The sequence below is a fragment of the Nothoprocta perdicaria genome, unplaced genomic scaffold, assembly GCF_003342845.1.
Source record: "Nothoprocta perdicaria isolate Ctin4 unplaced genomic scaffold, notPer1 scaffold_430, whole genome shotgun sequence".
In the NCBI taxonomy this organism is placed as follows: Eukaryota; Metazoa; Chordata; class Aves; order Tinamiformes; family Tinamidae; genus Nothoprocta; species Nothoprocta perdicaria.
In genome coordinates this window covers 169,347-193,897 of record NW_020455678.1, presented here as the reverse complement: position 1 = coordinate 193,897, position 24,551 = coordinate 169,347, and the positions used below count along the sequence as shown (strand labels likewise).

The following is a 24,551-nucleotide window of genomic DNA, read 5'->3' as shown; positions in this document are numbered from 1 at the left end:
ATCACCAAAAGCACGGATATACTGGAGTCCTGGTTGACACCAAGTKARCCATGAGKCAGCAGTGCTCTCATGGCCAAGAAGGCCAATGGGATCCTGGCTGCATCAGGAGGATGTTGCCAGCAGGTCRAGGGAGGGGATCCTGCCCCTCTACTCAGCTCTGGTGAGGACAGATCTGCAGTACTGGGGGCAGTTCTGGGCTCCCCAGGACAAGAGGGATGTGGAGCTTCTAGAGATGGTCCAGCAGAGAGCGACAAAGATGATTAATGGACTGGAACATCTCTCATACAAAGAGAGACTCAGAGAGTTCGGCCTGTTTAGCTTGGAGAAGGTTGAGAGGGTATATGAATAACATGTGTAAGTACATGAAGGGAGAATGTAGGGAGGAAGGGGGCCAAGCTCTTCTCAGTGGTGGCCAGTATAAGTTGTAACACAGGCAGTTCCATCTGCATGTGAGGAAGAACTTCTTCACCGTGAGGGTGACAGAGCCCTGGAACAGGCTGCTCAGGGAGGCTGTAGAGTCTCCTTCTCTGGGGATCTTCCAAACCTGCCTGGATACCACCCTGTGCCATGTGCTGTACGTGTCCCTGATGGATCAGGAGGTTGGACTAGATGACCTCTAGAGGTCCCTTCCAACCTCACCCATTCTCTTTTTCTGTGACTCTGTGATATATCCGCATGCAGAGGCAATTCTAGAAGGAGGAGAGCAGCAGAGCTAAAAGAGGCCACGCCGCGTATGTTTTGGCATTCAGAGCGAGCTGGCAGTGGAGATGGATCACATTTTATAGACAGTCTCCCCTAATTTTCCACACAGACATTCTTAGCATAGGCGGCTCAAACAAAACCGCAGCACAGCCAGGAAAATAAGAAATCTTCCTTCCTAACAGCAAGAAATCTCTTTACTTAAGCCTAAAATCCCCAAGAGCTACACTGTTTTACTTCCACTCCTAATATCAAAATAAGCAACCTGTAAATACCAGGCCGTGCTACTACATGAAAGGTGTTCAAACAAGATACAGAGCTAATGCGTAACAGCTTATAACACAACTTTTATTAGAAAAGTTATACATAACAGCATCAACTATTTTCAAGAATATTAACCTTGAAAAGCAAAAAAACAGACTAAAAATGTGTAACAAGAAACTAATGACCTTTTCTATAATTAAACATTCAAGTTATCTACAATGTCTCTTTTTACAAAGGGGGAAATCATGGTTTTACAGGCACATCATGTTGAAAATAAAGCTGCAGTAACTTTATACAATTAAGTTTTTCAAGGATTATTAAAACATGGTCATTTTGCAATCTCCGATTTGTCAAACATTCACATAATTTTACATCTGAGAATACACTGAAATTTCTGAGTCCTCATATTATTTCACAAAGTGCCAACATTAAAACCAGAACTTTCAGTGTGAATAATTTTGCCCTAAAAAGAAGTTAAGACAGGATTCCATAATCAACATATTCACATAATTTCTGGTGCTACCTGCTCTAATAGTAAAGCTTCATTCTTTGCAGTAAAACCAAATGGGATTTTTTTTTCCTTTTCAAAGTCAATAAAATATTCTGAACACAGGAGTGTGCAGTATTGGAAAATCGACACTAAAACCATAAATATATCCAAAGAGTCATTAATACACTACACATTTAAGTGGAAGTGTGCCTGTCTGTACTATGTATTCAAGTTTGCTGCCCTTTCAGTACAGGTGGGAACTGAATTTAGCATCTTTACAAATGCAATCTACTTAACTTCTCCCTATCTTATTTTCATACACCTGGCTTAATAAAAATTGGATAATTTACAATCTAGAAGTTTTGTTTTAAAAAGTCTGTAGTTTATATACAGCTCTACCATACCTAAAGCATTTTGATATCTTAAAAGATTTAAATGAAATGACTAGAGTTTATTTGATGTTTATTAACAGTAATTAGCCATTATCAGTAGTGGACCATAATGAGGTGAATGAATGAAAAGGAATGTTTTTGTCTAAAATGTTTAACAAATGTTCTGTCCTTTCATGTATGTAATAGGTTCACTTAGAGGAAGTGCTTTCCATAGACACCCGTTTCCCCTTAGCATCAAGGGCTACAAAAATCTGACTGCAAAAATGCAGTGACAAAGCAAGCTGACACATCAGGCACTACCTTTCATACTGGCAGCTGTACGAGACTCCCACGGTATGCACAAGGATACTGATAAAGATCTAGGCAAGGGGGCAAAAATCACTACTATGAGAAGCAGACTGAACATTTTAGACAAGTTTGGCAAAATTTTAAATCAGACAATAGGTTGGCCATTCAGTTTTACTTGGACAGGTTAAAATATCACTGTTGAATCAAGCTAGTCAAATTACAGTAAGACATTTTTATTGATACTCAACGTTACATGCACCAATATTGCACACATCTGCTCCAAGTTGTTCAAACAATCTTTGTCTGGGTCCTTGAGCTTTCTGGTTTCTGCAGCTGGAACTCAAGCCACCCCCTCCCCACCCCCCACAGCAGTTGTACTAAGAATTTAGGTGGCAAATTTCAAATACAATTATCAAAAAAAAAGAAAACCAAGGACTTGATACAGACAATAAAATCTAAATTTTCTGCAATGGTTTTGTGGGCCCTACAGATGGGGCAATACACATATGCACTAGTGAAACAGACACTAGCTCTGCTCTATCTAACCAYTCAAATAATATGAAATCTGGGACCAGGTGTTGCAATGATGTCACTGTAAGGCTCCTCCTGTGTCAGCTCGATGGCTTGCTGTTTTTTAAGTACCAGGAAACTGTAGAATTTTGCAGCAGCTTGTTTTCTGTTTGTATTTCTGCACAGCTCAAGCAAACTGATAGATTCTGCTCCAGTCTTTGCAAGAGCTCTCTGAAAAACACAGACATTGACACCGTAAATCAAGAGCTACACACAAGAAAACGTCCAACACCAGGATTCTGTCAGTGACACTCCCCACACCAGGCACAGAACAGGGACATTACACAATAAGTACATAGAAATTTCTATATGAATCTTAATTAAAATGATACCAAATAGATTTTCTATGGATATGGGAAATCAGTCTCGAGTTTGTACTTACAGACATATAATGCTGTAATATAGCAGAAAATCTTATTGTCTACAGGACAATTATTTCTCAATAACAACAAAGAAATCTGCTTTAATTATCAAACTAAAAATAGCCCTAAAATAATTCTATTCCAGGATGAGGAAAAAAAAATGTCTAGATTAAGAGGGGCAAAAGTAGTACATTTTTCCCAAAGTGAAAGCCTGTATGTTTAAAAATTCCTCTTTTTGCCTGACTTTCACCATTTGGAAATCACTTTTTTTTTTTTTTTTTTCTCCAAAGCATTGGTCAGAATAAAAAATAAAAGATAAAAAAATATCACATACATACCACAGGAAAATGCATCTGTTTGCTGGCTAGAACAACTACTGATGTCTTCAACTGAAAACAGAACTGTCTACTCTGAAATATTTACTAGATGAAAAGATACYAAGTTGGCCAAACCAAGTTATTTTAAATAGATCTTAACTTCAAATTTCACTACAGACTTTTAGACTTCAGTTATTTAGGATARTACTTTTGGAGGCCACAATGGGAAAAAAAAAAAAATCAAAGCTAGACATGGTCCATCTGAAAAAAATCTGAGTCTCTTTTCAGAAATCTATGAAATGTTCAGAGAAAAAACATTAAGCAGAGTTGCAAACTAAAAATTGTACCAAGCTATCACTTTAAATAATTCTAAGCTTACTAGCATTTAAACTGATGGAATTCTTGCAGACATGCAAAGGAACTACTGCATGACTTAATTCACCTCATTACAGTCTAATATAAAATAAATCTAAGGATACTGAAGTTTTATAAAGCCTCTGTAGAAGTTCTAAATTAAGAGTTCTAAGTTCTAAATCTATTGCTTAGAGAAATAAAGAGATAATTTTTTACTGGACTTCTAGCAAGTTTTCAGAAACTTAAACCTATCATATTTCAGTCCAAATTGAGAAATTCAGTCCAATAACATTACCATAAAATCAGAGTTCACTGAAAAACAGAGCAGCATCTTTAAATATCTGAGATGCAGGGAAACTTTAGAAATCAAAGCTAGAAAAATGGGACTCATTCAGTGACATCAGAAGTGCTTGAACTGTCAAAACAATTAAGCAAAAAGAGGTGAAAACCCCAAACCTGACTAACAAGCAAAGGTAGTCCAGGAACATAAGAACACAGAGACCAATGTTTGTACTAGAGTTATTCAAATATCTTATCAGGAAAGAAATAATGTTAAATAAACACCCATAGTTCTAGAAAGAAAATCTGTTCTACAAAGATTACCTATCAGTGCAGACTGACAGTTGCAGTGTGATAACGAAAACTGAAATGAGCACCTCCAACAAAGCCAGTCTCACATTTTGGGGGCAGTTTAGCCATCACAGCACAGAGGTTCTGAGATTAACCCAGCTGGCAGCAAACATTCTGCAACATCCTGCAATATCCCCATCCCTACACCCTGAGGAGATTTGCCTGCAGTGGCAGAAGTGCTAAAGTTCCATTACAATAGCACAGTCAAAGGCAATTAAGAACTTTAAGAGTCCATGAGTTCCACTTGGATTATCAAAGGTCACCGAGGCTGGAAAGACTCATTAACATGAGCTAAAAAGTGAAAATAGTACTTAAAATATTCTCAGATAAAGCGACAACTGCATTGTGACTTAATCATTGCAAATTAGTGTTTTTGTCTGTCTGTAACAATACAACTCATTTATCCCTTTAGCTCACAGCAGAAGCCTCAACAGGAACATCCAAAATGTACAAGTGAATTATCATGTGTACCTGAAGCCCATGAAGCATTTGCTGAGTCCTCTTATTCCATCTCCTTTCTTCTTGATCCTGATCACCCCCGGTGCCATCTTCTTCCTGCAAGTAGCAAAAATTCAAATATCTGCAGAACAGCAACAGATCTTTTCATCCACTTAGCTATGAAAATAAAAAGTATTTTTTGATATCAGTGCAGCTTTTCCTTGCTCATCAAGTTAGAGATGATTCAGCCAGAACAGTAAGATAGTTTGATTCACAGGATACAGCCAGGAGTTAGGAAATGGTACAGAGAAGGATAAATGCTTAAGTTCATGTAATTAGTACAGTCTGCCATAGTGTTTGCATCTCAAAACATTCAGTTGACATTAAGCATAAGCAAACATGTATGTGTAAGTAAAGAAAAGTTCAGTGACAACAGCTGGATGAGGAAMAGATGTTTTAGTGTAGTCTGACATTTCAATTGGAATTGTTGATTTCAATTAAACATTGAAATCAACAATGATTTTATTTAACAACACTAAGAAACAGCCATTCTCATTTCACTGCGGAAACAGAGTCACTGCAAAATAATATCAAATATTTATAGCAGCACAGGCAGGTTACTGTAACAACTAAACGTCCTTGTTAGGTCTAATGAAGCACTTGACCTATACAGAACACTGCTTATTTACAGAAAATGTTACGTATTCAGCTTTTAATTAAAAGGTATGTACTTAAAACTAGCAATTAAAAATTGCCATGAAAACACCACATGCTAGCAAGGTCTACTTTGTTTCAAACCCTAACAATAACACTATTAAGTGAAGTGAAAGGAAATAAAGCTGTAGGAACTCAGAAACTACAATGACACAGACAAATAACTTGCTTGGTCAAATTTTCTATTTTTCACCATTAAGCTAGCACATATTTCCTCCTTTTCACTGTGCTACTTTAAGGTAGTATTTCATTGCACAAAGAAAYAGCTTTTTACACTGTTCCCTGGCATTGCAGACAAATCATCTTGACTTAAGCCATTCATGGTTCTTTGTATGTGTGACTCACCACCCAGCAGAACTCCATATGTCCAGGTATACTCTTTTTGCAATGGTGAAACTTATCTAAATTGTTTAAACTATTTAAATTGTACATATCTTTTTTTTGATAAGTAAAAAAGAACCAATGAAATTTGAGTTCCACCAATTATTAAATATTCTAAGATAACTTCAGTGATGGCATTTCAGGAGATGGAAGATTTTCTTGTGAAAATCTGCTCATACAAAGTAGTATGGAATATTTACAATGAAATTTTAGAAGTAACTTCCATGGAGAAGCTTAATGAAACAATATACGAAAACGGAAGCACTCTTCAACTCAAAGAGGGACGTATATTCAGTTTTTAAATGATCAAGGGAATATTTTACATTTTAAGATGAAACTTTTCAGGGCTTACCACTTCTCAAGAAGTGATTGAAAATGATTAATTTATTATATTTAATGAATGCAAAGTCAAGCAGGGTTGAGAAGAACATCTACACTCTTTCTATAGCTTAGTTCTTACCTCTTCTTCTTCTTCCTCCTCTTTCTCCTTTTCCTTCTCCTTCTCTTTTTCTGGCAGAAGCTCGAGCTCTGGTATTAGCTGGCAGATGTTTTGGGGCTCTTCTGGGGGCATTTCTACAGGTGGCATTTCTAGCTGTTGTGATGGTGGATGCTTTAAAAATAAAAAACAGTTAAAGAAATTGCAACACTTTCAGTACTTGAACTGCTAAACACAGGTTTCACAAAGCACTATGAAATCCAAGGCTCATCCTTTCAGACAAGTTCCAAAGTATTTGGAAAAACCTTTTTTTCTTTGTTTTGCTTTCCATAAGTGCATTTTAAAATCTCTAGATTTGACTTAAAGAGAAATTAAGATATCATTATGAGAARAAAATGATATTCCATTTCACTGATGGACTTCATTTATCCCATCACTCAAATTACTGATCACATTTCAGATCAGCATATACAACTTTAAAATTCCACATAACCATATGCAATGCTACATGAACATACTTTAACTCTGTATAATAAAACATCTTCCAAATATCAGAACAAAGCTCTTGCAGGTTTCCAAAATCTCATACAAATGACTGCTACTCAAATATAATCCTTAGAAGACATTTATAACAAGAAAAATCCAGAGGAAAAATTCATTTATCAGGATTTATGTAGTTAACTCTAAGGATAAAATCCACATCTCACATTCTTCCCAAGTTCACAAACCGTTAAGTTTTTGCCAGTAAAATTACTCAGGAAACAGAAACTGCTTCTGCATTTACCTAAACTATTTCAAAATACCTTCCTAACATCTGCCTTTCTAGAGCAAATCTTCCAACTGATTTGCTTCAGGACTTCCCAGCACATATCTACAGTACTGATTTCAGGACAAAGTACAGCCAATGTCTACTTCATTTACAGATATGGCCAAAAGAACCAGCAGCACAAACCACCTCTCAAAAGATTTTTCTTTTTCAGCAAGGTAAATAACATTTAGCACTCTCATTCAATGTTGAGTAAATTGTTATCTAGGAAACAGTATAAAGTGGAACAAGAAAACTATTAATACAAGAAACACAATGCAACTCAGGACTAGTCTCACCATGCCAGTACTCAGAAAGCACATCTTTCATGTTGTCCTCCTCTCTAAACCCCTTTTCCCCAGCTGCAGGTTTCCTCTTTCACAGCTCCACAGCTTTGCTTGATCCCTTGGCCTCAGAACACAGAAATTGCCTTTAAGAACTAGGAGCTTGTGCAATCAGCACCATTGTTTCTTTGTCACAGAAACCAGTCTGCATACACTTGTCACAGCAAAATCACTTGACAGCTTTCTAAGCAGCAGACTTTACTTCCTGAAGATCTTCTTTTGCCGAGTGAACATTTTTTTATCTTACTTGCATTTAAGGTGAAGTCCTACTAAAACATTTGAGAAACAGCACCATAACAGCTACTGAGGGACAAACATTCTGGTATAAATTCAGTGTAGTTCAGAAGACTGMATTCCGGCTCAGAGAAACTACCCAGCATGAGTTTACTCACGGGTAACACAGGCTCGGGCTCCACTTGCTGCAGTTTGCGTTTCACACCCGTTGAAGGGGGTGGCGGCGGCATAACCGATTCTTCCACATTGGTTCTGCTGCCTTCCATCACTGAATCTTGTAAACGACTGGGTTCTTCTATGATAGGTTCATCTATATTCCACAATGAGATCGGTGTTAGATACTTTGGTACTCTTTAAAACTATGTTGTTAAGATAAATTTGCTACTCAGCACCTAAATGGCTCAAATAGCTTTTGCAGCAACTTAAACCTAACCAGTACAGATGAGCACACAGCCCAATACAAAATCCAGTTAACCCATTCTCAAGTGGATTCTCTCAAGTTTCTTCTGTATCTAGAGAAGAGCTATTTTTCAGTCATAGATTATCTAGCTACACAACCCAATTGCAAAGCTCTGCACTTCAAAATCTTTGGTGTTAAAAACATTTTGAAGGAAAGCAGAGAATCCTTAGAAAAGTCACAAACCAATGACATCTCGTTGCTGCTGTTGCTGTTGTTGCTGTTCTTCTCTGGGAACCTCTGGGTTTTCAAAGTCTTTAAGGAACTCATCAAGGTTGTCAGCCTCCCCACCTTTCCTCCTCTTCCTTAGGTCTTCTGGGACAAGGGGTGTAAGACAACGAGTAAAGAGCTAGAGGGGAAGAGTTTGATTATTCACTGCGGATTTCAGCATCCTTTCCGTTACATTTCAGATCARTTACTGGTCATTCTCCCTTTCCAATTTCTAAATTCTTGTTCTACTGTAATATGTAGATATACTAATTTTCATGCACTTCTTTAAGTGATAAACACTAAGCACTGGCAAACTCAGCTGCTTTTTTTTTAAACTTTATAATACTGGTGTTACTATGTTGCTATTCAAATACTGATATTTAACATATACAAAACAACTCTGAATAAAAGTTCTTTAAATATGATTTTTTTCTGAAATACATTACCTTCAATAGCCTATTGTTCCACAAAGGCTGGGCAGGCAGTGAGAAAAGCTTTTCAACTCCTCCAGTTTCTTTCCACATCATTAGTTTCTTGGTGGGAGGCGCCAAGTCCAAAGTAGTAACAATATCAGAGTAGTCACTTAATTGGGCTCGAATAGTCTTGCTATCCAGCTCTTTCACACTGTCCACAATCAGCTTTCTCTTCCTCTTTGCTTTGGTTTCCTTGACTACAGGGATTTTTTTAAAAAAGTAACATGGGTTAGCTCAGCCAGGTATCACACTGCAGTAAAAGTGCTGCTGTCTCTCTATGTCATATTTGTCCATCTAGAAAGTAACCTCAGTATTCTAAAGCAATATTAACTTGGCAAGAAAGAACAAAAACCTAAAAGCACTATAGAAACGTTGAGCATAATACACTGTCCAACAGCGTACTAAATCATCTGTGCATCTGCACACTGACAGCTCTACTGGATGTCCCTTAATCTCCTCACTGCATGTGCCTCCCTCCCTCATGGCATATCAGGATGGTGCTCTTTACAAACAAACCCTCTAGATGCAAGACCCCTCTGACCAGAGCCATGTACTGCACCAAGTCTTTCCCCTAAATCCTATCTGAACTTTTTTAGTGTTAATGTGGATGGTTATCTTACCTGCACCTCTCATCCTGCTCTAGAATGAATTTAGTGTAAACAGCCTGGCCTTCCTGCAGCAGACCCTGAAGCTCTGGCAAACGCTGTCTTTGCTGGTCCCAGCTCATCAGCTGGGACCTCTGTAGCTATCTTGCCACCAGAGGGCAGTGCTAAGGCTTTCTAATTGGCCAAGCAGAAAATCAGGGCCTGGAGTTTAGTCTGAAAACACAGAACAAACTACTTTTTTTTCCAGATCTTAACTTAGAGCAAGGATCTGTTTATGTTGAACTAAATACAGTATCACACAGAATAACATTTATCTAATATATTTTTTTGAATTTAAATGCAAAGATACAGCTCCTGTATTCAGCAAGTCATTAAAGTCACAGATCAGTAGTAGAAGAGCATTTCCCTGCTTGAGTAGGGGGTTGGATCATATGATCTCTAGAGGTCCCTTCCAACCTCAACCATTCTGTGATTTGGCGATTTAACTCTGGAGTTAATGTTATCAGCCTGAACAGTCACTCCTAGATCTAAGGCACAGGATACTGAGAATTCAGCTGCACTGTGGACACTGTCAATACGAAAGATATAATGAGATCTATTCCAATACACCACATTTAAACACTTCTGTCCAAAGCTACAGAATCACCCTGCTATCCAGGCTTGCTGGAAAAGCAACAAAGGAGCACTCTCCAAGACTGTCACTGTAAACTACCTGTCTGGAAGTCTGGAAAGCACTGGAAGACTAAAATTAGAGTAACAGAAATTTAATGCTTGGCTGTTGCTGCTAACTTTTTTTTGGAATTTAAAGACAAACAAGCCTAGACTTCTGTTTCCACTCGAAAGTCTCAAATAACCCAAGTAAAATATTCCTAAATAAGTTTACTTACCAGTTATGTCAATAGGCTCCAGAGCAAAAGCTTCCTCTTCGTTGGGGACAAGYGTTGTTTGATCAGTCATAGTTGGTAATGGTTCTACTGGATCTACTGAATCTGGGCTGTCCGGTCCACCCACTGCCAATTAGAAAAAAATAAATTGTACCATATATCCAAGGAACAAAACAGTTCTCTCTGCCCTACCCTGCATCTTAAAGCAGTTCACCATTTCATGTTATTCAGATGATGTTTTTACGGAATTAGATTTCTGATTAGTTAAAAGCAAGTCATTCCAGATCTAGTGCTAGATCATACTCACTTGATACATTATCATCATCATCCATATCATCATGAGGAGGTTGCTCTGGCATCATTACTCCACCTTCCGAGAGTGCAGGTGGGTCATCAAAAATACCACCATCATTATTACTGAGAAGTTTGTCATCTGAAATAATTATAATAAAGAATCAACTCTGCATACAGAAATTCTCCAAGCATAGACAAATTCATAACATAGGTAAAAACAGCGTAAAGATTACATACATACTTTGAATGCTGACAAGAAAGCAGAATGTTTTTTTCAATGTACACTTTGGCTCAAATATTAGTTTACAAATAACTCTTACTGGAATACGTTGTCACATATTTGCATCTAACTGGATGGCAGAGGTATTCAACACAATCCTTACTGTTAAAATATGCAGTGGTTAGTATCAGTATTGTTGACACTACAGTAAGCCTCTTGAACCAAAATGCCGGTTGAGAAGGCTCAGTCTTAGACAGAGACCTCAGCAACGAGGGAAACAACCAGTTCTCCCACCTCCTACCACCCGAGGCAGAAGGCAGAACAGATGGAAAACATATTAACTTCTCAAACATACCCAATATTCCACCATCATTTCCTTCTCCAAAATTATCATCTTTGTATTGGTCTTCATATTCCAGGTGATTAGTTTTTTCATTAAGATGACTAGTGCTCTGCTCAGGTTCCAGCAGAAGATTGGAAGCACTGGTGCTCACCAGCATGTCATCCTCAAACGCGCTGCCTTCTCTCATCATCTCACGATCATCCATCCCAAAGTCACCTATGAGAACATCATTTCACTGCTTTAAGTGCCAAAGAACTGAGATTTTAGACACTTAGCTAACCAAACACAAAATGTCACATCATTAAAGACTAAATTTTGTTACTAGTTTATTTTTTCTTTTTCCAAAAGGCAGAACCCTCTACCAACGTCCTGTTCTTTCTGAGGTCATCTATTTGCTTTAACCAAAGAGTTAATGACAAATATAACAAATGGTTTTCAGCAACATGGTATCTCTTTAACAGTTAAAAAAATACCTCAGAGTCATTTTTCTGATATCAATTTGTTCYGATTGCTACAAGAACCTTACATCTTAGCTACACTGAAACCAATGACTCTTCCAAAAGGAGTTATACCTTATACTTTAAGTGTGGATTTATGTATTAAAAGCAAATTAATACAACCGAAGTTAATTATAGATTATACTTCTGCTATGATTTCAAATTTATGTATTAGATTATTACATTTGGGAAATGATTTATCTTTAGATATTCAGACAGAGCTGCTTCCAAGCTTTGTTTCAGATCTTGGAATGTGGGGTTTGAAAAGATACTGAAAGAAGTATCAGGAAACCAGTCAATACTGTAATAACTCCAACTTCATATATATCATAACAGATACGTTGAAATGAAAATGCACTGAAGATCAAAAAAATGCTGACTTTAACTCTTGACTTTACATTCACATCACAATTCTTAAAACTTCAATTAATACAGTACTTTAACAATTAACCTGAATGTTTTCATGCTCTATATATGCAGCTAGCAATTACTTGAATATCAGACAACACAATTTTTGATAAAAAATAAAAATCTGCTCTATGTACACTAAATATTAAACTTATGAAAACACAGCATAATTTGGTTTAGCCTAATTTGATTTTATACTTAGAAGTTAACTGTAAAATGATATTATTAGAAATATATAAAAAAACAAAATATACAAGACATTTTACCGAAGTCATTATCCTGGAGAATGCTGATGTTGCCTACTTCTTCTCTCATCGTAATTTCTTCCACTCTACTCTGGTTCAAACTGAACTGCTGGGCCACATCAATATCACTTGAACAAATAGAAGGCAATTATTAAAACTCCCAATATTTAAAAAGTTAACAAAGGGTAAAGTTTGCTTATAAAAACATGAAATTAACTCCTAGAATGTATACAATGCAGTCAATGAAAAAGCTGAAGGTGAATCCAGATTCTCAAATTCTATGATTTTCTTTTTTCCCCCATGATTAAAATCTGTCATTCAAAACTTCTGGAAGCTTCTGAAAATATGGAGTAACCTTTCTTATTTCTCACTATGTTGTGGATACACTAATTTAAAAGGTCAAAGTAATAAAGAAGAGCCCTCACCTTTAACTAAATTTCCAAAGTTACTAAAACGGTTGATTGAAAAGTATATCCAGTAAAAATATCAAGTTAATTCTTAGTGGTATCTGAAGGTAAATTCCTCAGAGTACCGTAGAACTGTGTAAACTTGGTTTATATTCAATTTATAGTACACACTAAGTTTAACACTGGTTAAAATAATCTGAATCCTAGAAGTTCCTTTATACCCAAATCCACAGAAGAGTAGGATCAATTTCTTAAACGTTTTTCTTTTTCCATATACTTGTTACTATGTTCACAAATAACTTTTTAATATTAGAAAATTGTGAGAATTATAAATGACACTATGGAAAGCCAATCAGGACCTTTCCATAAAACCCATCTACCTTGAGAGATGGGTACATACATGATAAGGAAAGCCTTGCATAGTGAGCAGAAGGGAATGAAGATGTGTATTTGAATATTTCAAAAGCTTCAGTCCTAAGAACAGTTTCAACTTCAGTTAAAATCACATACTAATACAGATTTGAAATCAATACAAAAACAATTATGTCCTTCCTTGGTGTACTAAAAGGCTTATGAGAACAAGTAAAAAACAACTAAAAATAAACTTTATGAAGATGAAATAAAGCAAAGCATAGGCTTACTCTAGGTCGGGAAGGGGTTGGTCAAAATCATGGAACTCCTCAGGCAAGGTGATCGCATTGTAAGCGGCCTCTCTGTTCTCCTCAGGCAAATCCACAACCCCTGCAGAAGAACATTGACATGAGCTCCCATTCCTTACCAAGGACTGTGGTTTTTTTCCCCTGTGCCTTCAGTATTATTCTCTCCACTACAGACAGTCAGGTACTTCCTACCATCTTTAAGCAGATAGAAACTGAAAAAAAATCTTTAAATGATGTTAACACTGAGCTTCAGTTTAAATTCAAATTAAATACTTTGTGCCACTGGTTTTTCARTGTTGGAAAATCTACAGTTTTCAAGCACCTGGCAGTACTCATGTTTGTGTAGCACAACATAGCCCCAAATCACTAACAAAGGGAGTACAGGCCACCATAACACCATGCAAGGCCAATTCAGGTGAACATGTATTTTTGTTTTGTTGTTGTTTGGAAAGAACAGTAGCAACAAAGTTGCCGAAGAACAGTACAGAACTACTGTTCTCTACTTCTGGTCATTTATACAGCCCAGTTAACTCTGAAAGTCTCCTTTATGATACTGTAACTTGGGCCACATATAGAAGTCTTACATTTCTGCATTTAATTTCTGCACTTGTATTATCCTAAACTGTATACATAGTCATACTCCCAAGACATTTAACCTGTTATTCAGTGAGCATTCTCAGAGAATGAATATTTTGCATCACACAAAAAGTAGTGTCAGCAGCAGGTCTTGTTCAATGGAAACCAGAGGAGCTTCTTTTTTATTCAAAGGCTGAGATGTGAGGACACTGGAAGTGCATGGCGATAGTTTCAGTTACTTCTTTAATGCACAGATCTCAGCTGCATGTTTTGCCCTCTGGCCCACACATTACTATTGATACTTCAGGGGCATTAACACTTCAAAAACTGCCTTTTATAAAGCACTTCCTGAAGTTCAGCTCCTAAATCTACTCACTCAAATTTAGAAAAGTAGAATGTGATTCAAAAGCTTTGTGTGTCCAGCAGTATCACTGATACAAAGCTAGCTGGAAAAAAAAAAAACAAACCCAACCTCTCAGGCTGGTATTAAAGTATCATTTATGTCTAGGTCAAGTATTTTCACTGCTGAATGGAAAGTCATGTCAGATATTAACATGGCTGTCTATGAAAATCTCAGCAGAGTAAGCAACAAGAGAGGAGAAACTGCATGCTCCACACACAAAATGAAAGCACCTTTGTTATATACATTAAGTTCAGTTTTTATCCTGAAACATGAAACTAAAAATGCAAAACAGGTGCTACTACACAAAAAACTGTATTTTTCTTCTGCACCTGATGGCAAGGGAACCTTTTTCCTCAATGGACACAAGTTTCCTTCTTTGTTTCTATTCCATATATGCAACTGATCTTTCTTAGATGTGTGACAGGAGGTGAAGCCATCCAAAATATTCCCATTTCGCTTAATACATTGACAACAGTTAAAAGAATAATTCAGAATCTTTTACTGATCAGCACCAACAGGAATGCAGGGCTTTCAGAATTCAGAATTTCAGAATTCAATATAAATTCAGAATATAAATACATTTTACAAAGTACATCCCTTTCCGCTTAATAAACACGTGACTTAACTCTTCAGATAATACTTAAGAGACAGGTACCTGGACGAAAAGCCATCTTGATCTTAATGAAAGCCTCATTACAGTCTGCAAGAAGGTATTTTGCTTTCCTGTGGTAGATTCTAACAACTCCTAAGAGGAGATGTCCTGAGGTTCGAAGTGCCATCTTCACCTAAAAACACAGTGCAAATTTGTGAACCAAATATAGCCTTGTTTTTCTCCCCCTTCTAGTCAAATTGGTCAACCTTGCAAGATTTTTTCAGTAATATGGAATATACAGCAGTACAAATGAAATCAGGAGAAAGCTCTGAACAAAAAGAATTAAAGACGACAGTTCTATACCATATTCTTAAATGTCTTAGGTATAACTCAATAAACATCTGTAAATTAAGAGCAGCTCACTCCAGGAATTTCCAAACTTTGCTCTGATTGGTTAAAAATAAAAATAATAATAAAAAAAAGACGACAAGACAAAACCTATTTCATGACACCATCTTATTACATCTTTTTTACCTTCCTGAATATAGTGAAAATTTTCATGGGCTGGACAGCAAGACATTAAAATTTACTCTGCTTTCCACATGTACTAGCCAAAAAAGTAGGCTAGAAATGGTATCTAACTTCCTATCATCTCCTGTTGACAAACTGAGTCTTTCACCTAGAGAGAAAAATGAACAGTGGAAAAGTGGGGTTTCCATAAAACAGACAAATGACACACTAACACAAGCTTCAGTTCCTCTTAGATGTGACCATCTCATCTTTAATGTCACTGCTTTGCTATGTAATCAAGTTTTTGAGCTGCAGAAACAGTAAAACTGATGAAAGAATTTCAGGGAGGAGCTCTCTTCAATGTCATAGTCCAAAAGGACACAAGACCTGTCCTGACATGCATATGGAATAATTACCTCCCAGAAAAACTCTCAGAAAGGCAACTTATAGCCTGTAAGCTCAAATTGTAAAAATTCAAATTTTTTAAATACATAAAGTCATTCTATACACCAGGTGACCTTCCACAAAGCTAAATAGAGGAGAGTCTAGTGATTTTCACTTTTTCTCAGAGAAATCTGAAACCCATTAGCAATTGTGACTGTTATCCTTCTCTTCTAACTTCTTTCCACAGTTGGCATGGGAGGAATCATTCTTTTCTGCAATTATGAATATCTTTGTGATTGTATAATAAATATTTTTCTTATACTAGCAGTTCTTCCAGAATCCACAGTAGAACTACTAAAACACTTTTACATTTGTCTCAGCCAAACATAAAGATAACGCAAAGTTCTCTTTTGTGAATCAAGTCTGCCTTGAAGATTTTCAAATATTTATTAATTGAAAAAAATCATACCATATATGTTCATTAGTTCTCAAATGGACAGTTCTATTTTTATAAGTAATAGAGAGTGGGAAAAAAAGCACATTTACAGACATAAATGCCTTAAAATTTCTTTCCTACTTGACAACAGCTATAGAATTCTTCTGTTTGTCTAGTCTTGTCCCCATCTGTTGGCTTTCCCTAAAACCAGGCAAGACACTAAAAGCTACAGTAAAGCAGGGCTTCTAACACTTCTGCAGAGTATTTTTACCACGTGAAAAGCTATCCTCAACCAACATTACATACTACTGTGATTCTTTAGATCTTCTTACTGTAACTAAGTAGAAACGTACTTCGTCTTTAGGTTACAAAGCATGGACAAGAATATTTCAGGTATTATTCTAACAGCTGCTAGTAACAACAGCCCTGTAAGACAGTCATCATGAGGTCTTTGATAAGTTTACAGATTCACAGATTCACAGAATATTTAAGGTTGRAAGGGACCTCTASAGATCATCTAGTCCAACCTTCCTGCTCAAGCAGGCACACCTACAGCATGTGGCACAGGGTGGCATCCAGGCGGGTTTTGAAGACCTCCAGAGTAGGAGACCCCACAACCTCCCTGGGCAGCCTGTTCCACTGCTCTGTCACCCTAACAGTAAAGAAGTTGCTCCTCACCTGGAGACGGAACTTCCTGTGCTTCAGCTTGTGCCCATTACCCCTCGCCCTGTCACTGGCCACCAGTGAGAACAGCCTGTCCCCTTCCTCCCTGCATTCTCCCTTCCTGAACTTATACATATTAATCATATCCCCTCTGAGCCGTCTCTTCTCCAGAGAAAACAGGCCCAGCTCRCTCAGCCTCTCTTCATACGAGAGATGTTCCATTCCCTTAATCATCCTGGTTGCCCTTCTCTGGACCCTCTCCAGAAGCTCCACGTCCTTCCTATACTGGGGWGYCCAGAACTGCACACAGTACTCCAGGTGCGGCCTCACCAGAGCTGAGTAGASGGGCAGAATCACCTCCCTTGACCTGCTGGCAGCACTCCTCCTGATGCARGCCAGGATSCCATTGGCCTTCTTGGCCACGAGGGCACACTGCTCACTCATGGTTAACTTAGTGTCAACCAGGACTCCCAGGTCCCTCTCCGTGGAGGTGCTTTCCAGCAGGTCGACCCCTAATCTGTACTGATGCCTGGGGTTATTCCTCCCCAGGTGCAGGACCCTGCACTTGTCCTTATTGAACCTCATGAGGTTCCTCTCTGCCCAACTCTCCAGCCTGTCCAGGTCCCTCTGGATGGCAGCACAGCCCTCCGGAGTGTCAGCCACTCCACCCAGCTTGGTGTCATCTGCAAACTTGCTAAGGGTGCATTCCGTGCCCTCGTCCAGGTCATTGATAAACAAGTTGAACAGCACTGGGCCCAGCACTGACCCCTTTCTTGCTAGGAAAGTCCAGCCTTTCCCTCTTCCAAACATTTGCTTCTACATGATGCATTGTACTTCAAAGTACAAGTCCTCCATTTATGCAAGGAGCAACATTTTACAGTCAAATGCCGCAAAATTCTAGCATTAGGAAACTGAAGGAGAAATACTCTTTAGAATCAGTTAGCTAATGGAATATTGCACGTCTGAACCGACCTTTCTACCCTTTAAAATAGTAACATTAAGAACTTTATCTGTTGCAGTGATGCAAATAGCAATTACCACCTGTATACATAATTTCTTTTTAGTACAAGATAGCCTTACATACAGTGTAAAACAGATACCTTTGGTGAGATGATACTCTCCACACTGCTCTCCAGATTACATTCAAAAACATGGGCTTTGGTTAACTTCTTATCCCAGTGGGCCGCCAGCCAGATTTTGGCCAGCGGCCCACGCTTGCTCAGAACAAAGTGGGCGTAGAACATGGTCCCAGATGTCTAAAAGAAAGTGCAAATCTGTAACGAGAAATGGAAATATTTTACCTTTTTAAAAGATTTTTTTTTCCATGAGGAACATCCTTCTCTTAGGTGCAGTAGGCAAAGGATACATTTGCTTTCCAATCACTTAGATTAAATTTGTACCAAATATTTAAGGAAATGAAAATTATAGATGGTGGACATCTAATACATTTGTTACAATTGAAATATGAAACATGAAGAAACATAGTGACCAGTTAATCTCTCCAGACCAGATTTTTCTTTGGAGTAAGATCATTTACATATTCAAAAGCTTGCCATACTAGCTTTCAAATTATACTGAAATACTCAGTATATAATACTACAACCAAAGTATACTGTATGTTATGTCTGACACTGTATTTCAGTATACCATTCATCATAATAAAAAAAACAGTCCTAAGCTTTTCAGACTCCGCATTTTCTTGAACGGAAAGAACTTTACCTCCGTTTCTGAATGGACTACCTTTTCCATTTCAGAAGCTAGTTAATAACACTTGATTTTATATTTAAATGCTGAACAAAAAAAAAAAAAAAAAAAAACCTAACTATATTTTCCTAATCTTCCTGAAGATTCCCTTTCCATTTTCTCTTTCACTCAAGTAATTTATGTTCATGTATCTTACTGAAGATACAACTGTCACACACAAAGCCCTGCGGAACGGAAGAGCACAATGTCTTGGCCACTGCCACGCAAGCAGGTAAGCATTAAGATTCGGCTCAACTAAAAGCCTGAGAAGCAAAAAGGTTGCTTTTAAGAGGTTAAAGACTGGCAATAAGCAGCTTTTCTGTAGAAATACGCATGATCCAGAACAAAAAAGAAATGAAAGAAAACAGGGAAGATGAAAGGAGGAAGCATCTCTCAAGTGTTGCTTTCTCTCTAAAAGCACAGAGTTCAGCCCAAGTCGTGCCAGTGTGAAGAGCACCAGTGCTAGCTTCTAGCCATAAAATCTGTGCTTCCCAAATGCACACCAATACAAGACACAAGCAAATATCGAGCATTAGGAAACACAAAGTACTGGTAAAAATGATTCCCAGAAATAGAAGCTCTTGAAGCCAAGTCAAGAATGAAGTTTCAAAACAGCTCTGGTAGATCTGTTGGTATTTTTAGGGCATGTTGCATAGGCAGGAGGGGAGAGCACCAAGTAGATTACTAGAGAAATTAGTATATAACAGAGGCACTGACTGGCATCGTTGGCTCAGCAGGAGCACAGGCTGCCTCCAGACATCTGAATAACAAATGAAGAATTGTAGATCCTGGGCTTGATCATGGAAAGTAAAGGCCAACAAGGCATTTTTTTAAAGGGGGGGGGGGGGAGATGCTGACTGCTGATTCTATCTACAATCAAGAAGGGACACAGCGCAGGGGACTTGCAAGAATAAAAACCATACTCAGCCTCAGCTTATGCAGTAGATAAAGCCATTAAAATCACAGTGAGAATAGGTCTGCATCATAAGAGAACTTCAAGTTAAGGAAAAAAAGTGAAAATATCTTTTTCATTTGTTGAAATTATGTAATCTAATGACAGGGCAGTACTAAGCTGCAAATGAGCAACTTTTTCTAGGAAGTCCAACTGGACAGATGTGAAAGTCATCTTGATCAGTAACAGGAATCTAGATGAGAACTATTATTTATTTACCCCCTCTCCAGGGTTTTCTGGAAAATCTCACACTGTCTCAAGAGTCACTGGACAATTTTATCCACGCTCTGTGCATTTTCAAAGGCCTGAGAGCRTTCTCATAGGTGCAATGACACATCTTTGCAGATACAACATCTACGCTTCTTGAATTGCGACAAAAATCCACACACTGCTCTGCTGTCAAGCTTGCAAAATGTCCATAAATGAGGAGAAAAATGGGGGATACACAAATACTGTTATAACACATACACATTACTGTAACACAATCTATAAACACACACACTACTGTAATACAATCTTCCACAAACAGTTGAAGGAAATGTACTTTGATTCATTGAGGTTGGCACAATCATTCAAGGATGTTTTACAATCTTTATAAAGATAATACATGTAATAAGCTTCAAAAAATCACAGAATAGAATCACAGAATATTCAAGGTTGGAAGGGACCTCTAGAGATCATCTAGTCCAACCTTYCCACTCAAGCAGGCACACCTAGAGCATGTGGCACAGGGTGACATTCAGGCGGGTTTTGAAGACCTCCAGAGAAGGAGACTCCACAATATCAAACTTGCAATTAACTATAAGTCTGAAAATATTTTGAAGATTTTTATTACAATATGAAAAAATATCATTTGGTCAACTCTTGGAGAAACAACTTAGAACTTTAATTCTGAAATAGTAATGACAGTGTCTACATAACAGCTATTTAAAAAAAAATCTAATAGGAAAGAAGAATCTCAAGAAACTGAGTTGCCAGAAACTCAAGGGCAAAAAAGGTAATGCTTTAATATTTTTTTTTTAAATTGTTTTTCCTAGTAGGGGCTGGGATGAAGGGAAGAAGGGAAGTCTTAGAAAAGGTGGGGTTTTTTTGTTTGCTTTAAGACAGACCAAATCTAACTCCTACCTATAGGATAAAATGAGAAGATTATCTTGCTCAGGGTACTGAAAAAAACTTTGAGTAAGAACCAAAAATAGTTCAAGGCTGGCTCTTTCCCTTCACACATTAAGGCTGTGTTGCCAGAGAAGAATATATGAAGAGAAATAGTGACTATCAAATAGTGTTAAAAGGCTTTAATCTGAACCTGTATTAATCTGAATGTTATTAATAAAAAACAAATACCTCTCCTGGCTGCAGTACTACCTCTCTATATCACAATCTGAGTCCCTGACATTTCTAGAACATGATCTGCAAGACTAATACTTGAGTTATAGCAACTAAASATTAAACATTTTATAATATATATATCTTGACTGCAGCACTTCAGCTACAGATATCTGGAACATCGGCACCCACATATAGCAGGTCCCACTGACTGTTCTCGCTTATTTCGCTGCCCCCCCCCCCCTTTCTTTTCAACTGATCTTTTTACTTATGTCACTTTTTGTCTGATCCTTATTTCATAGGGCAGTATGACGATGCAGTGGCATGAAAAGAGAAGAAATATATTTTCTGGCATAATTCAAGACTGGGATAAATGTAAAAGGAAGTGAATTTCTTGGAGCAGCAGAGAGTTCAAATACACACACTAAAAATACATTGCAGCCTGCAAGGGAAATTCATAAAAACTCTTAAAAAGACAAAAAGAGTAGCTGATGKTTTTTAAAAGGCTTATATGCATGTGCAGGTGTGTATATAACCAAGTAAAACATATTTGTAYTTTGTTTTAAATCGACTGAAGACAATCCAGGACTTCAGAACTTGTTCTACAAACTTATTCTTTCTTGTGTCTCACACTGCTGTGAGGCTAAAAGAATCTCTACTCACTAGTCTGCTACTGGTTTGGACTGGGAACAAATTCTGACCCACCCAGCTTGTGCTTTAAAAAGAGTTTAAACTTAAAGTCACAATTGTCCATATATTCCTCCAAGTTGGTGGTTTGATAATTGTATATAATCTTAGTTAATATTTTTCTTTCTAGTTACATGTGCAAAACCACTACAATTCTATAAACAAAGTAACAGTAAAGTGAAACTAAAAAAAAAAAAAATGCAATACAGGTAGTACACAGGGTCTGATTCAGCATTTGCTTGTTCCCACAGACAACAGACACAATACTCAGATTTTATTTTGACCAGTGCACATGTAAAACAGCTGCCATCTAAAAATAAAGACTTGATTAAAAAGGGGAATTTCTCCACTCTAGCTCATTAAATCTGCTTTCCTGCTACCCTATGAAGCCATGTTAAGTATGCACAGTTCAAGTGTTAAATCTTTAACTTGCTTTTACCGTCATCTACTTCTTGTTCTAAGGCTATTCCGGAGCCCTATTCATCAACTGATCCACAGAAACTTTTCACATTTTGGTTTAAGTTCAATCACCATAAGCTTACTTCATTTGTTCTAATATCAATACCCTCCACTCAAATATCTCCTTTCCTTCTCTGATGTTTTCTTCCCAACATTTTCTCTCTGCACTTTCATTTTATTCTATTAAGATAAGCTGGTCCTAGGTAATCTGGGGAATGGTAAGTGTATCCTACATGAAAGGTTTCCCATGTACCCGCTGCAATTGGAGTTAGTCTTGCAAGACCTCAAAGGTCCAGAACATGGTGCTCCAAGGTGCTCCAATAATTGTCACCCACCAGCAAGGCCTGCATTCTGCCCTTCCTCCTACGCTGCACCTAGAAATGACCCAAAGTCTTCTAGATATCCAAGGTCTTTGCTAAAGTATTCTTTTTATTCAGCTGGTCCCAAATAATTAAAAATGTATTACGAACTGAGAGCTTATTACTCCTGTTTAATCTGACTCTGCAATTATACTTTTAGTTTTACCTTATAATTCATTTATGTCTAAAACTTTCTCGATACAAACACTTCTAAAGTTGTCTTACTAGCAAGTTTCATGAAGTGCACTTATCATCTGCTGCCAAGTCAACACTGAGGGAAGAGAGAAGAAAAAAAAAAAAAGGCAAAATTGCAACAGCGATAACTCCTTGCAACCCATTGCCTCCCTTTCCAGCACTACCTTGCTTCATCTTTGTTCTTCACCACATTTGTAATTTTTTCCTCTATTTTAATAGATTTCTTCACGTCTTTACTGGAGTGACCTGTCGCCTCCCTTTCTTATATTCACACAAATCAACTACTGAAAAGACAAAATTGGACTAGTCCAACATGGCATGCCTTTGATAAGCACACACAGCATTTTCCTCTTATCTCTATGCCTTAGTTACTCTATCATTTTTTCATTCTACAATTCTAACACTTATATTGCACTACTAGGTCTGTAACAGCTCCAAACATAGCTCTCCATTACAGGTACTGAATTCAAAAATACTACACACCTACATAAAATTGTTGAATACAGCATCCCACTGAAGCTGCTAATTCAAAAGTGAGATCTTTTAGAACTACCACATAGAGTTTTAGTTTACTGAATATTATGAGTGCCATGCCATTCAGTATCCACTTCCACATGGAACACTAGGCAGCTACCCTGTCTGTGTACCTACACTCACTCTGTCCATTCACTCCATGGGAAAGAACCTTACCAACTTTAGGCCTCATTTAGATTGTCCCAAACAGTTTTCTGCAAGTCCAACTGATACAGATTCATTTGTAGAAATCCTGTCCTAATAATTTCTTAAAGGCAATTAAGTCGTATAAGAGAACAAAATTCCATATTTTYGCAGTAGTTTTATTCCTCAGCACTGTTTACCCAAAGAGTCACAACTTAAAGACTAGTTTTCAGACATTCACTGCAGAAGTACATGTGTTAGAAGTTAAATGTGTAAAAGTTAAAATGACATTTTAACTGAGATAGCTCTTCTCATTTCTATAGGAAACCTGATGATGTCTGAAGTGCACTAACTCTGATGACAAGACAACATTAATATAATTGTATGGTAATTCCAAAGCTTACTGCAGGTCTCTCTAACTTTTTGCACCTCCTTTTACATTTTTCTCCACCAATTTGCTTCCTCTGCACAGTTAATGGACTCCATACTTAMAACTGGCAGAGAATATGGAATAACTTCAAAACAAACTTGACAAAACTAAAGTTGGACCACATGAATGCTTTGATGTTTCCTCATTTCACACGCAACTAGTTTTACTGAGGAAGCTATTACAGAAAAGTACATTTGATACAGCTATACAATGYGTGTCTAAATGATGAGTTCTAACAACTTACAAGATTTTCTTGTCCATTTAAATTAATCACAGATTTTTTTCTTAAGAGGTGTGACGCCAATAAATCACCACAACCACGAACTTTCTTTGTTCTTTATATAAGCATAACATATTGATTCATATTTAACAAAATACAGTAGAGATGAACGTTTCCTTAGAAGAGCAAATAAATAAATCGAGGAGCCCACAAGAGGTGCTACATCTCAAAAGCATCTTACATTTTAAAAGAAATGAGCGTTTTAACCGCGACTTTGCTGGCGGAACAGCCAGGGCAGCGCACACGCCAGYAGCGCGGGCTGCGGGCGGCGCGGAGCCTGCACTTGTCTCTTAGAGAGAAGTTAAACCGCACCAGAAACCAGCGGAGGGGCCGAGGGAGCCTCGCTGCCCGCCAGCCGCTCTCCCCTCCGCGTGCGGCCCTGAGCAGACCCAGCCTCTGGGCGGGCAGCCCAGGACCCCCTACACCGCCCCTCAGGCGAGAGACCGGGGCGCACGCACGGGCCCCACCGCCGCGCCGAGGCC

The 24,551-nt window shown here is 37.8% G+C and overlaps 1 protein-coding gene across 1 annotated transcript in view; it reads right to left on the bottom strand.

The window, feature by feature from the left end:
• Nucleotides 1-1,110: 1,110 nt before the first annotated feature.
• The window catches only part of RAD21 (RAD21 cohesin complex component), a 23,624-nt gene continuing 183 nt past the window's right edge, over nt 1,111-24,551 (bottom strand). Inside the window, exons 2-14 of the mRNA XM_026046305.1 lie at nt 18,085-18,258; nt 15,055-15,184; nt 13,403-13,502; nt 12,376-12,482; nt 11,217-11,420; nt 10,655-10,780; nt 10,351-10,473; nt 8,832-9,055; nt 8,362-8,524; nt 7,877-8,028; nt 6,360-6,509; nt 4,838-4,921; nt 1,111-2,874 (exon numbers count right to left, since the gene is read on the bottom strand). Coding sequence (XP_025902090.1) covers nt 2,683-2,874; nt 4,838-4,921; nt 6,360-6,509; nt 7,877-8,028; nt 8,362-8,524; nt 8,832-9,055; nt 10,351-10,473; nt 10,655-10,780; nt 11,217-11,420; nt 12,376-12,482; nt 13,403-13,502; nt 15,055-15,184; nt 18,085-18,228 — 1,899 coding nt within the window. The 5' untranslated portion in view covers nt 18,229-18,258 and the 3' untranslated portion in view covers nt 1,111-2,682. The remainder of the gene's footprint in view (nt 2,875-4,837; nt 4,922-6,359; nt 6,510-7,876; nt 8,029-8,361; nt 8,525-8,831; nt 9,056-10,350; nt 10,474-10,654; nt 10,781-11,216; nt 11,421-12,375; nt 12,483-13,402; nt 13,503-15,054; nt 15,185-18,084; nt 18,259-24,551) is intronic.